Source organism: Pediculus humanus, genomic scaffold (assembly GCF_000006295.1).
Source record: "Pediculus humanus corporis 1103172107455 genomic scaffold, whole genome shotgun sequence".
In the NCBI taxonomy this organism is placed as follows: Eukaryota; Metazoa; Arthropoda; class Insecta; order Psocodea; family Pediculidae; genus Pediculus; species Pediculus humanus.
Genome location: NW_002987075.1, coordinates 47,244 through 60,833, shown reverse-complemented (window position 1 = coordinate 60,833; position 13,590 = coordinate 47,244). Strand labels below are relative to the sequence as shown.

Here is a 13,590-nt window from a genome sequence, read left to right as displayed (position 1 = left end):
TAAATTAAATTAAATAACTTTAATTTTTTTTTTTTTACGAACTTGTTAATATTTTAAGTCCTACTCTTTTAGCTAATATGGCGGAAAGAATGTTGCCAATCAAACAAGAAGCTCCTATAATAAATGTATTTATAAAAACGGATGAACTTATTTCATAAGTCGAACATTCATCGTCTAAATTTAATGGCAAAGAATAATTTAACGTATTATTATTATTATTATTATTATTGTCTGATTTGAATGAATTTAATGGAATATTTGGAGAAGTTTCCATTTTCATATGTGTTATTTCACAAACCGTCGCGGAAACGTTTGATGTCTTATAATAATCTTCAAACCTGTTAAATAATTTTGGTAACCAAAGTCCTAATCCGTAGTACCTGAAATAATTATTGTGAGTGTAGTTAATTTTTTTTTTTTTTTTTTTTTTTTTTTTTTTTTTTTAGGGGCATCGATCAAGAGTTGAAAACAGAAGAAAATTCATGTCGTCGTACCCGAACATATTGGAAAACAACAGCGAGGATGCAAGTGCAGTAGAATAAATAACCGGATGACTAAACAGGTATACTATTTGAGACCATACTTGTTTTAATACTTGATATAATAAAACATTTGATTCTTTTGTCGGACGAATATTAATGTCGGAATCTTTAAACATTGGTTGAGTCGGTGTTTCCGTTTCTTCTGCCATTATGCTTTTCACCTGAAACAATCGAATCGCGAATTTTTTTTTTTCTTTTCTTGTCGCCAAAAATTACATAAGGTAAACATGACATTAACTCACAGGATAATTTCCGTATTTATCACCGTACGTCATTTTATACATATGCGTTAGTACGTTAATCGTTTCCGCTTCTTTACCTTGACTGAATAAAAATTTAGGACTTTCGGGAAAAAAAATTGCCAAAATAATACCGCAAATTAGAGTGGGAATGGAAAAAATGGCTACGTAAATTCTCCACGAGTTATAAATGAAACCTTCCGTTCTATACGACCATGTTATCGGCATTATACCTAAAGCTGCCGCCGGAAGTATCATCCATGATACCGTCCAAAAAAAACCCATGGCACATAAACTGGGGGGCCTGTGTTTATTAGCTAAAAATTCACCTAAATAAGCCACAACTATACTTCCTGGAGCTCCAATTCTAAAATAAAAAAAAAAATTTTTGCACTTGAACGACAAAAATGTTTGTTGTTTTGACTAGTGGGGGGGAGGGAGGGAAACAAATTTTTACCATCACGGTAAATAAAATTCATAAAAAAAACAAAAACTTATATAGTGAGAAATAAAAAAAAAAAAGCAACTACTTACAAAAAACCGTTTAAAAATCTAAAAATAGAAAATAATAAAAAATTTTGCGAAAAACTTGATAATATTGTAACAATTGCATCTGATATGAGACAAAAAACTAAAATTTTTTTCCTACCAACCAAATCGGCAAGTATACCCCAAAAAAAAGCACTTGCAAGACCACCTAAAACAAAAAAATCCATTTTGTGACCTTAATTAGAATTAAATATTGATGGTTTAGTAATGATTACAAAAAACATTAAATATAAACGTTGTTATAATAATAATAATAATAATAATATGACACAAACTAAAAAAAAAAAGATGGTCGGTCTAATCGACCAAGGTAGGAGGAGGCCAAGTTCAAATTTAAATTAGAAAAAATGATTATTATTATTACCGGCTAAAAAAACGGCATTCAATAAACCTTTTTCGTTTGATGTCATTTTAAGATCGCATTCTGCTGATGGCATAACATATGCGTTAAGGCCATTTTGAAATCCGACGCAACAATATATAGACCCGCATAATAAAATAATAAAATATTGAAATTTTCCAAATCCTATAGGGAAAAACAAACAAAAACATTATTATTATTATTATTATTATTATTATTATTTTCGAAGAGAATCCAGAATTAGAAAAATTATAATTAATATACCCGTAATGGCGACAGCTTTTTCAAAATCAACCGTTGTACTATTATTATTATCAACCGTTTGTTTTCCAGAATTACCTAAAATTCATTAACAAAAACATAATTAAAGACAAAAAATTTTCCAAGGTGTTTGTGTGCGCGTGTGTGTGTATGAGGAGGACGTTATTATAAAAATTACTCTTTTGTTTTTTTTTTTTTATTATTAAATTTAATTCAAATGTTTATATTTGGGTGTTTGTTGGTGTAAAAAAAAAAAATCATTAAATTATCTTCAATCTATCTTTCAACAACGACAACAACAAACAATTTTTTAAGTTTTAGTTTGTTTTTACCAAAACGTATTGTTTTTTTTTTTTTTTTTTTTGTAAATTCATTTCGGTAAATTAATCAAAATTTGTATCGAAAACAATTTTTTTGTTGTTGTTGTTGTTGTTGAAATTTAAACGTCCTTGTTGTTTGTTTGAGAAGAAGAGAGTTTGTCGTTTGTTTAAAGATTGTTACACCCGTATATATGTGACCTATTCGTATAACACAAATATTATTCTAATATATAATAATAATAATTCTTAGTATTGCAAACATTTGAATGATAAAAAAAAGAAAAAACCTTTAGATAATAATAATATTATTACCTTATATTACCCTTATACATTATTATTATTATTATTATTTGTACGGGTCGTATGGCATATATGCCAGAAATTAACATGCCAGAAATACATAAATTTTTATTACTACGTGTGGTAAATTAATAACAATTCAATAATTAATATTTGTTATGCCAAATTTTTTAAAACACTTTCTAACGTTAATGATAAATTGTGTTGTACTATCATAAAAAAAATTAATTTTCTTTCGCGGAATAATGATAATAATAATGATGATAATAATAATGATTTTTTAAAAGAAATTCTTTTGTGCGTAATTTAAAAAAAATGAAAATTTACACATTGGGTATCATTATTAAATCGAAAACCAAAGGGAAAAGGAAAATTTTTTAGATTTAATTTCAGACAAAAAAAATTGTTTTGAAGTCGTAATAAGGTTTAGGTTTGCCCCCCCCACCCTCCCCCTCAATAAAATAATTTTTTGAGTAAGGTGGTAAAATAATATTTACAGAAAAAAAAAAAAAAAAAAAATTTTTTTTTTTGGAAAGGTAATACAGGTATAAATGCCCTTGACAATGAAAAATTAATTTTTATTAAATATTTGATTAAAATCAAACAAACAAACAACAGAGGTTCTTATTATTATCATCGAATTTATTAAATAAACTTTCAGGTTCGAATTTTAAATAAAATAAAATTAAAATTTTTAACCTTTGAACTTTTCGAAACAAATTTTCCAACGAAAAACTTTTTTAAAAATTATTTCACTTACCATTTTCAAACATGATTTTAACATCTCCTAACGGATTCATTATTATTATTAATTAATTTTTTAATCACGTGAAAAAAATTAAATTAAATAAATACATAAAAATTTTATTTATTAACAATAACGAACAAACAACAAACGACAATTTTTTTTTATTTTTGTTTAAAACACTATATGAAAACATTCGTATTATTTTTTCGCCGCATTTGTTTTAATAAAATTAACTATAATATTATTATTATTATTATTATTATTATTAATAATAATTTATTTTTACGTAAAAAAATTATTTAAAATATTAACTTATTAACTTAACGATCAAATAAGAATAACTAGAGGAAAACACACGACAAACAATGTTTTTAAATATTTTTCGTAAATCATAATGTGTCAAACATAACCGACGACGACATTAAGAAACTGATAGCATGTGCGTTTATTCATATACATTGTTTCAACGAAAATGACTCTCGAAAAAAATGACGTCATCGTCGTCGTCGTCATAAAGGTAAATAAAAATTATATTAACCGCGAATTAAATGAATTTAAATAAACGTTTTTTCGTCGTTGTTGTTGTTGTTTCGTTAGGAAATTTTTCTTTTTCTTTTTTTTTTTTTTTTCAATTTCCCATCATCATCATCATATATTATATATATATATTATTATTATTATTATTATTATGATATGACCGATGTCGTGACGGCATAAATCGATTTCTATTTATTGTCGGACATTATTAAAAACCATTGGGATAAGTTATTTAAAATCGATATTTTTATTTATTATTATTATTATTATTATTATTATTATTATTATTATTATTATTATTATTATTATTATTATTATTATTAATAGAATTTTACAATCTGTTAACAATTTTAACATGGCATGTTTGTGTGTAATCAATTTTATCCTTTTATTCCTTACCTTTTTGACCTTCAACCCTTTGTAAGGTTAATAACGACCGTTAAATATAATTCGTACGAGGTTAAATAATAATAATAATAAATTTTTTTTTTTTTTTTTTTTTTAAATTTCGATTAAGAAAATGGAGGAAAAGTCTAGTTTAGAATTTTTTTTTTTTTTCATATTTATGGATTCCAATTTAATAATTGTTGTGGTTGTTGTTGTTATTGTTGGTATTATAATTCGCGCCTGCATGACGAAAAAACAAATGCCTGATTGAATCGTACCTGAGAATCTTTAAATTTCTTCCTTTTTAAAATTTTTTATGTTTGTTTATTTATTTATTTATTTATAAACAAAATATATTTATTATTATTATTATTTTCATTGACATTGAATGTATGTTACAAATAAATCGAACGTGTATTAGAAAAAACTCGTTTTGTTTAATAATAATAATAATAGTCGCTCGCGATCGTTCGAACGTTTTTTTTTTTTCAAATAGGAAAATTTATTATTATTATTATTATTTACGCGTTTTCGATCGGTTTTTTTTTTTTCTAATCAAATTTTAAGTAAATATTTATTTTTCGAAGTTTCGAATTTGAAACGTTTTTGAAAAAAAAAATTTGTAAACATTTCATTTTTTTTTTGTTTAAATAATATTTAAAAAAAACGAGTGAAAAATAATTTTTAATAATAATAATAATAATAATAATAGTAGAAGGTGTAGAAAAAAAGTTGTATTGTTTAATGTTACGTAAAATTTTACAAATCGGAAATAAATTAATAAGAAAAAGAAAAAAAAAGAGAAAAATTTCACTCCCGAAAAAAAAGGAAAACTGTTTTATTGTTTAGTTTTTTTTTTTGATAATATTATCAAAAAAAATTTTCCGATTATAATTTAAACAAAGTCATTTTAATTTTTCCCTTAATTATGTATGTTTGAAAAAAAAAAAAATTAATATTTACATTGAGTCTCGAAATTCTCGACGAAAATAAAAAGAAAAACAAATTTTTTTTTTATAAACAATTTTAATTTGTTTAATTTTATTTGTTTAAACAATGAAAAAATTTTTTTTTTTTTTGAATGCCTGAAAAATATTAAAATAATCGATCGACAATCGAGGAAGACATTTTCATTCTCAAATATCAGGTTTATTATTATTATTATTTTTTTTTTTAATGCACTTGAATTTAATTATAATTTTTTTTTTTTTAAATTACGGTCAAGGTTAATAATAATAATAATATTTTCCGTTTCGATTCATTGATTATTTCGATACGCGTTATTAGTTACACATATATAAATTTTATTAATAATAATAATAATAATAATTACGCGACAGCAAAAAAAAAAAATGGTAAACGATGGGGTTAAGTAAGAAGAAGAGAAAAAATTTTATTTTTTTATTATAAATTTTTGGGTTTCATTTTTTTTTTTATTTACTTAAAAATTAAAAACAAATGACAAAAATAATAATAATCAAGGTTCAGGTTGTATATTATTTTGTCAGTTTGTTTTAACAAAAAAAATTGAAATTAACGTCCTCGTTTTTTTTTTTTTGTAATGAACTTTTCAACTTTGCTTTATTCAAAAAAAAAAAAAAATTTTCATTCTAAATGTTTTCCTTTTGTCCTTGGTAAAAGAAATGTCAATCCTGCAGAAACTGAAAAAAAAGAAAATTTTTCATATATCATACATAAAATTTAATTGAAAATTTATTTATTTATTTATTTATTTTAATTCTTACTTAATATTGCGGTGGGTAAAACAATAAACGATATAGAACAATTAAAATCTAATAAAACGGCAAATATTGAATTACCAAAAATTCCTCCAGTTCTTCCAAGTGTCATACATAAACTTACTGCCGTCGATCTGGAAAAAATTATTATTATTATTATTATTATTATTATTAAATCGGCATTAAAACATTTTTTTTTTTCATTTGTTTAACACGTTGAAAGTTTAACGAACTTATTACTAATCTTTTAATAATAATAATAATAAAAAAAAGGTTCGTATTAAATTTTTTTTTTTTTTTTTACACATTCATTGATAAATATTATTATTATTATTATTATTAATTAATTTATGGAATTTTATTTTTCGGTATATCTTATTTTTTAAAAATAAAATTACCTTAATCGGATGAGAAATTTTACACGGTGGAAAAAAAAAAAAATTTTTAGGCATTTGTTTAAACATTTTTAAAAAGGGATGGTAATTAAAATCATTTTTTTAAAACGTGTCTAAGGTTAGTGACACGTCATGATTACAATAATAAAAAGGTCATTGTGATTTTTTTATCGCGCCATTTCTTTTATTTTTTTTTTGATTTCTAGAATTAAAATTGAATTAAGGTAAAAAAAAAAGGTGATATTTGATATTATTTTATACACTCACCTTAAAAATGTTGGAAAAATATCAATGATAACGCTTATCACAGCTGTTGCACCCGTTGATAGTATTGCTATGAAAATGGCTACGACTCCAACCATTAATTTTGATGTTGTGGACCAATACAAAATCAAACTTGTAACAACGCCGGCAAAGTAAACAAAAACTGTAAACATTATTATTATTATTATTAACGGTGAGCCTAGCTTAGCAATTTTTTTTTTGGGATTTGTTTTATACCTAAAAGCCATTTTCTCTCGATTATTCTAACGGCGTAACCGGAAATAACGTATCCTAAACATGTAACGGCTCCAATTATCATTGAATTAACGTAAATATTTTCATCCATTATTATTTCGTCACAATCTGCCACGACATTTTGGGTATTAATTATCGATGTCGTCGTCAATATATCGCAAATAGTCGATGGATTCGAGATATTCCCTAATAATTTTTCATATTCGAGAACCGATGCAAATAATTGAGGAGACCATAATCGTATCGTGTTTACTCTATTTGTTTTTTTTTTTTAAATAAATAAATAAATAAATAAGTAATGAGTAAAAAATTCTTATTAATAATTTGATGCTTCTTATGTAGAAATGAAGTCATTAAAAGTAGTTCTAGGGTAAATACTCCTTTAAATACCTTAGCTAAACAATTTTTAATTTAAATTTTGTTTACTAATCGTTTGTAATAAATTAAATGTGATTATTATTATTATTATTATTATTAATGTGATATATATACGCGTAATAATTTTATATTTGTTTTTAATTGACGGAATCGTAACGTTTTTTATTTTTTTTTTTATATATTAAAATAACAAACTAAAAAAAAATTTGTTTATGCTTGTCATATTACGTAAGTGTAAAACAAATAATTGTTACATTTTTTTGAAGGCGTAAATTAAATGAAAAAAAATTACTTGTCGCGATTTCTTTGATATTTCGAACATGGTTATGAATAATATAATAAGTATTCGACGTGAAATAAATAATAATTTAATTTAAGTAAAATTTTAATGCGTTCGATTGAGTTCTTTCAAATGAAAAAAAAAAAAAACGTTAAAATTGTTATTCCCGCGCGATTATTGAATCGTGTCAATGCAAAAATATTAAATAAATTTTTTTAAAAAAATCTCTCACCCGACAGCAGTGCAAAATTGTATAACGCAGGGTAAAAGAATAGCTAAAAAATATGGCGGACGAAATATTTGTATTATTTGATTCCAAATATTAATAACCATTTCGTTAAATGAAAATTTATCATTTTTAGGTTTATCAAAACCTTCCGGTCGTTCATTTTTTAAAATTTTAACCTGGAAAAAATTCACACAAAATTAAACGACGAGGTAGTGACGTAGTTTAAAATTATAAATAATTATACTTGCCGGAAAAGTTTCAAAAGATTTTCCGGTATTTTTATTATATATTTTTTTAAATACTTCTAAAGCTTCATCATTTTTATTTTGAAACATTAAAAATTTCGGACTTTCGTATGTGAAAAAAAAACCGATGAAACTTAATATACCCGGTATCGAACTCGCCAATATAAATATTCTCCAATTAGGTAAATTTATATAACCGTTAAATAACGATAAATGTATCGATGTTGGAATTATTAACCAAGCCAAAACTAAAAAAATAATAATAATAATTAATAATATTTAAATATAAAATCCTTGTAAAAAAAAAAATGAAATGAAATTTTATACCCACTGGGTAACGTAATAATAGCAAAAGAATAAAAAAAACCCAATCCAATGGTAACGCTTGCTCTATAATATAAAGAATGACATTCGGCTGCTAATGTTGCCATTATTGCAACTCCGCTACCGTTACTAAATAAATAAATAAATTATTATTAAATAAACATAAAGGATTAATAAATAAATAAATAAATAGACTAACATTATTCCGGATAAAAATTTACAAGCGATGAGTAAATTTAAATTTTGCGCCATTGCCGTCATTATCGTTATTATCGTATCCGAACCGAATATAATAATTAATATATTTTTTCTACCGGCGGAATCCGAGAGTATACCCCAAATAAATCCGCTGAGTGTCATACCTACAATTAAATAATTTTCGGTTATGATTTTCGAAAGGGGAAATTAACAAACAACAACAACAACCAAATAACAACCGATCAATTCCATAGAATTAAGCATTCCTTTATCGACGTTTGTTAAATGTAAATCGCATTCAGCCGATGGTAGTACGTAAGACATTGTTGTCGTAGAATAAACAGTCGATACGTGACCCAATAATATTATAATTAATAAAAACCAATTATAACTACCGAATTCTACAAAAACAAATAATAATAATAATGAATGAATGAATGAATGAATGATTGATTGTAATTAAAGTGGTAAAAAACCTACGCGTAGCAGAAATAGCTTCTTCGAAATCGTATATTTTATCATAATCGTATTTAACGTTATCATCATCATCATCGTTATGGACGTAACCGTTGTTATCAATTCCTCCACGGTCATCATTCTTATCAATTATTGATAATTTATTTTCTTTTTTATTCTCTGGAGAAAATTCAATGACGCTTACCGTGTAACTTTTAGATTTTTTAAAAAAATTATTTCCCTTATTCATTTTTTTTTTCCACCTCCTCCGTTTTCATACACCGACGAAAAATAACGTTAATTATTATTATTATTATTACGACTTTAATATTTAAAAAACCGATTATTATTATTATTATTATCGACTTAAATTTCTCGACTGCAACACAACGAGAGAGAAGAATACGACAGGAAGAGAAGAAAATTTTTTTTTTTTTTTTTTTTTTAAAAACAAATTTGCGATAATAAATGACGAAATAAACAAAAACACATGACGGTAAACAATTCTGTGTGACCTTTCGTCTACCTAAAAATCCTATTGTTTAAAAAAAAAAAAAAAAAAAAAAAACCTCAATAATAATGATGATGATGATGAAAACTTTAGAATTTTCCAACATTCTTTTTATTTTCAAACGAACGAACGAACGAACAAAAAACAAAAAATAATAATTTTATTATAAAATAAAACTGACAAACAAAAATATTATCGAAATTATTTGTTTTTATCATTATTATCATTAAAAATTATCGATTTAAATTTTATTATTATTATTATGTAAAGAAAAATTTAAAATGTCGGATGAGTCAAAAGAATTTTTATGTAACATTCTTTTAGTAAAAGCTTTATTACAGTATCTCCCACATTCAGGTACGTGCATTTTCCTTTTTTCTCAAACTTATTATTATTATTATTATTATTATTATTATTATACGTTATCGATAACGTTGTAGAAAAAAAAAAGGCGGTAGAATGGTTGGCTAAAATTCAAGATCCGGATGAAAATATAGGAGAATTGAAAACAAGAAACGAATACAGTTTTTATTTACTTCTTAACGTTCAAAATGGAAGCATGAGTCAACCTTTTAATAAATCTCCACCACCTGGAAAATTAAAACCCCTTTTTAGGATTTTGGTAAGTGAATGACTGATTGATTGACTGACTGATCGATTAAGCAGAATTGAAAAATTAAGTGGGGTTGTTTTTATTTTCAGCCCGATTACGTTTACGAAGAAGTTTTGAAACAATTTAAAACGGGTCATTGTCGTTTGAATAAATTATTAAACGTATCAGATGAAGTTTTCGATTTTCCAGAACTTTTTTCCACTCCGAATAATTTCGAATCGCAACATCCCCGTCCTCGAAGTGGTATATTTTCTCATTGTGCCGTTTTCAGCGATTATCCAAACTGTGAAAAAAGTTAACAAAATGTCTTCCCCCACCCCCACCCTCCCCCACTCTCCCTAAAATTAATTCATTAATAAAAACGTAAAACAAAAATGGCGGATATTTTTTTAAATATAAATTTTCTAATAAACGTTTTTTTTTTTTTTAAAAATAATTTTATAGCCGAAAGGAAAATAAAAAAATTTATAAGGATAAAAAAAATTTTCTTTGCTTCCTGTAATAACGTTTGATCTACTTCCTGTTAAAAATAATAATAATAATAATAATAATAATAATTTTTTTATTTTTTCAATGTCGTAAAATTTTATGTCTTTAAAAAAAAAAAATAAAATAAAATAATTATTAACGTTAAAAACTTTGTGCGGTACACACACGTGATTATTATTATTATTATTTTTTTGTATTTCAAAAATTTTGTTTTGAATTTTTGGCGGCAAAACGTGGATTTAAATTTTAAAAAAAATTTCACCGTAAATTTTACCTTAGGGGTCAATACACAGTATTAAGGACTCGATATATATTTAGTGAATGGAATGGTTAACGATTGGTTTAATACAAACAAGAAAAAGTGGTTGTTGTTGTTGTTGTCGTTGTTGATGGGACACGTGCTCAGTTAGTGAGTGACCTAACGGACCGGCAAATTCATTTTTATTTTTATTTTTTTTTGGACGTCGGTCATGGCGGCTTTTTATGTTTTCGTTTCTTTTTAAAAAGAAAATTTTTTTTTTTGTTTACGTTTTTTAAAAAAATAATAATAATAATAATTTTGTGATGATAAAAAAAGGTAAGATTGATAACACAAAATAATTTAATAAATTAATTTTTTTTTAAAATTTAAAGCGGTTGTAGTCAAAGTTGTTTTTTTATTTAAATGGGTCGTTTGTTAATGTGAAACATAATAAAAAAAAAAAAATTTGTCGTATCGTTTATCTTATTCTACCCACTAGTTTGTAGTTAACGCTTGTAAACAAACAACAACAACAACCGGCAACAACATTTCTTTTATCTTTTTTTGCAGACAATTATTTAAATTTAGGCTTCGTGTTTTGTCTAAACTAGTTCACGTTTCCAGTTCGCGTATTGAAGCCAACTTAATAAATTTTCAGTTTAAAAGGTTCGCGATTGGAAAATTTTTCGAATTCGGGAGTTTATTAATAATAATAATAATGTTCTTTTAAAATCAGGTATCGTTAATTACATATATAAATTTTATTTCCGGTCTACCCAATTTTTTTTCATATATAAATTACACTAGGAAATTTCTTTTTTTTTTTCGTTACAAGGAAATTATGCGTAAAAATTATTATTATTATCAATGAAAAGGGTAAAAAGTTAATAAATTAGATCGCGAATTTAGTCTGAACAAACGCAAATTTTTTTTGTTGTTAATTTAGGTTTAAGGTTGAACGACAAACGATTAACAATTACTTCCTTGTCGATTCAAATCAAATTTTTTTTACATATTTTCAAGGCGATTTTTATACGTGAACAGAATTGTTTAAACAATTTTTGAAATGGGGTAGAATTTAAATCAAACAACCACAAACAAACGTTAAATACGTTTGCTTTCGAATTTGATAAAATAATAATACTAATCTTAAAAATTACGACTAAACGAATCGAGATGTAAAATAAGCAAACATTTTCTCTTAAATGTGTGGAATTTGTTAGCGCAAAAAAAAAGGAAAAAGGAAACGTGACGTGTAAACCGGAAACGGAAAAAAACGACAAGTTTTCCTGGAGTCGAAATTATTATAATTAATAAATTTTTATTTTTATTTAGAAAAAAAAAATTTTATCGTAATAATTTTTTTTTTCATTTCTACACGCCACCATGTTTGATCTCGTTCTTATTAATTTAGAGAGAGAGAGAGAAAAGAGGTCAAAGGTTATGCGATTTGATATCATAAACTACAAAAAAAAAAAAAAATTTTAACGTTCGGCCATTTTTTTCTTTTATAATAAAATTTAATTTCCGACGTTTTTAATTTGATTCGATTGTTTTTCTTGTACCATCTCAATATTGTTGTGGTTGTAGTTGTTGTTGTTGTTGTTGTCGCGTAAGAAAAAATTTTTTTTTTTATATTCGATTCGTGCACTTGCATAAAAATGGATTTTAAAAAATAAATGTATAAATAAATTTATTTATTTATTTAATTTGTTTGTTCGTTTGTTTGTTTTATTTTCAGATTATTAATGAACAACGAAACAAGTTGCCGAATGAATAACTTACATAAATACAAATAAATTAATAATAATAATAATAATATTTATTTTAAAACAAGTTTGTACAACTCTCTCAACAGATGAAATCAAATTTATTAATAATAGTATTATTATCATTAATATTCGTCGAGGATGCGTTGAAATAAAATGGTCGTCATTTTCAATTCTTTTATTTAATTTTATTTATTTATTATTAAAATAATAATAATAAATTCGTTCGTTCGTACGTTAGTTTCGTTCGTTTGTTTGTTTGTTCAAGATGTTGTACGTCACGAGTCAATTACATTCTTCGTCGTGGTGGTGGTGGTGGATCCTGGTCTTATCGATAAACATTTTTGTTTATGTCAAATCAGGAGGTAGTAACAACAAACAATTTTTTTTTTATTAAATTTGCTTGCGTGACGTTTTTGTTTGTTCGTCAACCCAATTATTTAATTATTATTTTTTTTTTTTTTTTAGATGTAGAAACGATCGTCCGTAAAGACGATGATAATAATAATAATATCGTTAAAAAAAATATCAAACTCACTGATCACGATTTAAATGTCGCTGTTAAAGTTGGTGAAGAAATAATATCAAAGTGGCACAGACTTGAAAATAATCTTGTCGGTGAGATTATCATTTTTTTTTTTTTTTTTTTTAATTTTTTTGCGACAAGTTCCGTTTTGAGTTTAAGAAAAAATTATTATTATTATTATTATTATTATTTCAAGGTTCTGGAATTCAAGTACGTGAAAACACACCGAGTCACGGTCAATTAATTTATTCGTATCCATCAAGAGAAGCTTTAGACTTTGGTAAAAATGCATTGATCGCAAATAGAGCATCTTTATATCTTATACAAAAACATTGCCAACAGTAACGTAAAATTATTTTTAATAAGGGGGAGGAGGGGAGGGGGGGGGAAAACAAAAAAATTTTCTTTTATTTTAAAAACCTTTTTTTTTTTTT

At 24.8% G+C, this 13,590-nt stretch overlaps 4 protein-coding genes across 4 annotated transcripts in view; 2 read left to right on the top strand and 2 right to left on the bottom strand.

The window, feature by feature from the left end:
- Window positions 1-1,767, bottom strand: part of Phum_PHUM103450 (synaptic vesicle protein, putative) — a gene marked incomplete at both ends in the record, with an annotated part of 2,375 nt that extends 608 nt beyond the window's left edge. Inside the window, 5 exons of the mRNA XM_002423960.1 lie at window positions 43-380; window positions 495-703; window positions 785-1,148; window positions 1,316-1,478; window positions 1,695-1,767. Coding sequence (XP_002424005.1) covers window positions 43-380; window positions 495-703; window positions 785-1,148; window positions 1,316-1,478; window positions 1,695-1,767 — 1,147 coding nt within the window. The remainder of the gene's footprint in view (window positions 1-42; window positions 381-494; window positions 704-784; window positions 1,149-1,315; window positions 1,479-1,694) is intronic.
- A 4,082-nt stretch (window positions 1,768-5,849) lies between these two features.
- Phum_PHUM103440 (synaptic vesicle protein, putative) lies at window positions 5,850-9,257 on the bottom strand (the record flags this gene model as incomplete). The annotated part of the gene is made up of 10 exons (XM_002423959.1): window positions 5,850-5,905; window positions 5,990-6,117; window positions 6,646-6,805; window positions 6,880-7,151; window positions 7,788-7,960; window positions 7,988-8,277; window positions 8,361-8,482; window positions 8,553-8,715; window positions 8,791-8,952; window positions 9,032-9,257. 10 exons carry the CDS (start codon window positions 9,255-9,257, stop codon window positions 5,850-5,852), a joined length of 1,752 nt encoding a protein of 583 aa, XP_002424004.1.
- Window positions 9,258-9,799: 542 nt separating this feature from the next.
- Phum_PHUM103430 (uncharacterized protein) lies at window positions 9,800-10,430 on the top strand (the record flags this gene model as incomplete). The annotated part of the gene is made up of 3 exons (XM_002423958.1): window positions 9,800-9,875; window positions 9,959-10,140; window positions 10,221-10,430. 3 exons carry the CDS (start codon window positions 9,800-9,802, stop codon window positions 10,428-10,430), a joined length of 468 nt encoding a protein of 155 aa, XP_002424003.1.
- A 2,550-nt stretch (window positions 10,431-12,980) lies between these two features.
- Phum_PHUM103320 (Peroxidase precursor, putative) overlaps window positions 12,981-13,590 on the top strand; it is a gene marked incomplete at both ends in the record, with an annotated part of 2,870 nt that continues 2,260 nt past the window's right edge. The window contains 2 exons of the mRNA XM_002423957.1: window positions 12,981-13,248; window positions 13,353-13,436. Of these exons, the coding sequence (XP_002424002.1) occupies window positions 12,981-13,248; window positions 13,353-13,436 (352 nt within the window). The remainder of the gene's footprint in view (window positions 13,249-13,352; window positions 13,437-13,590) is intronic.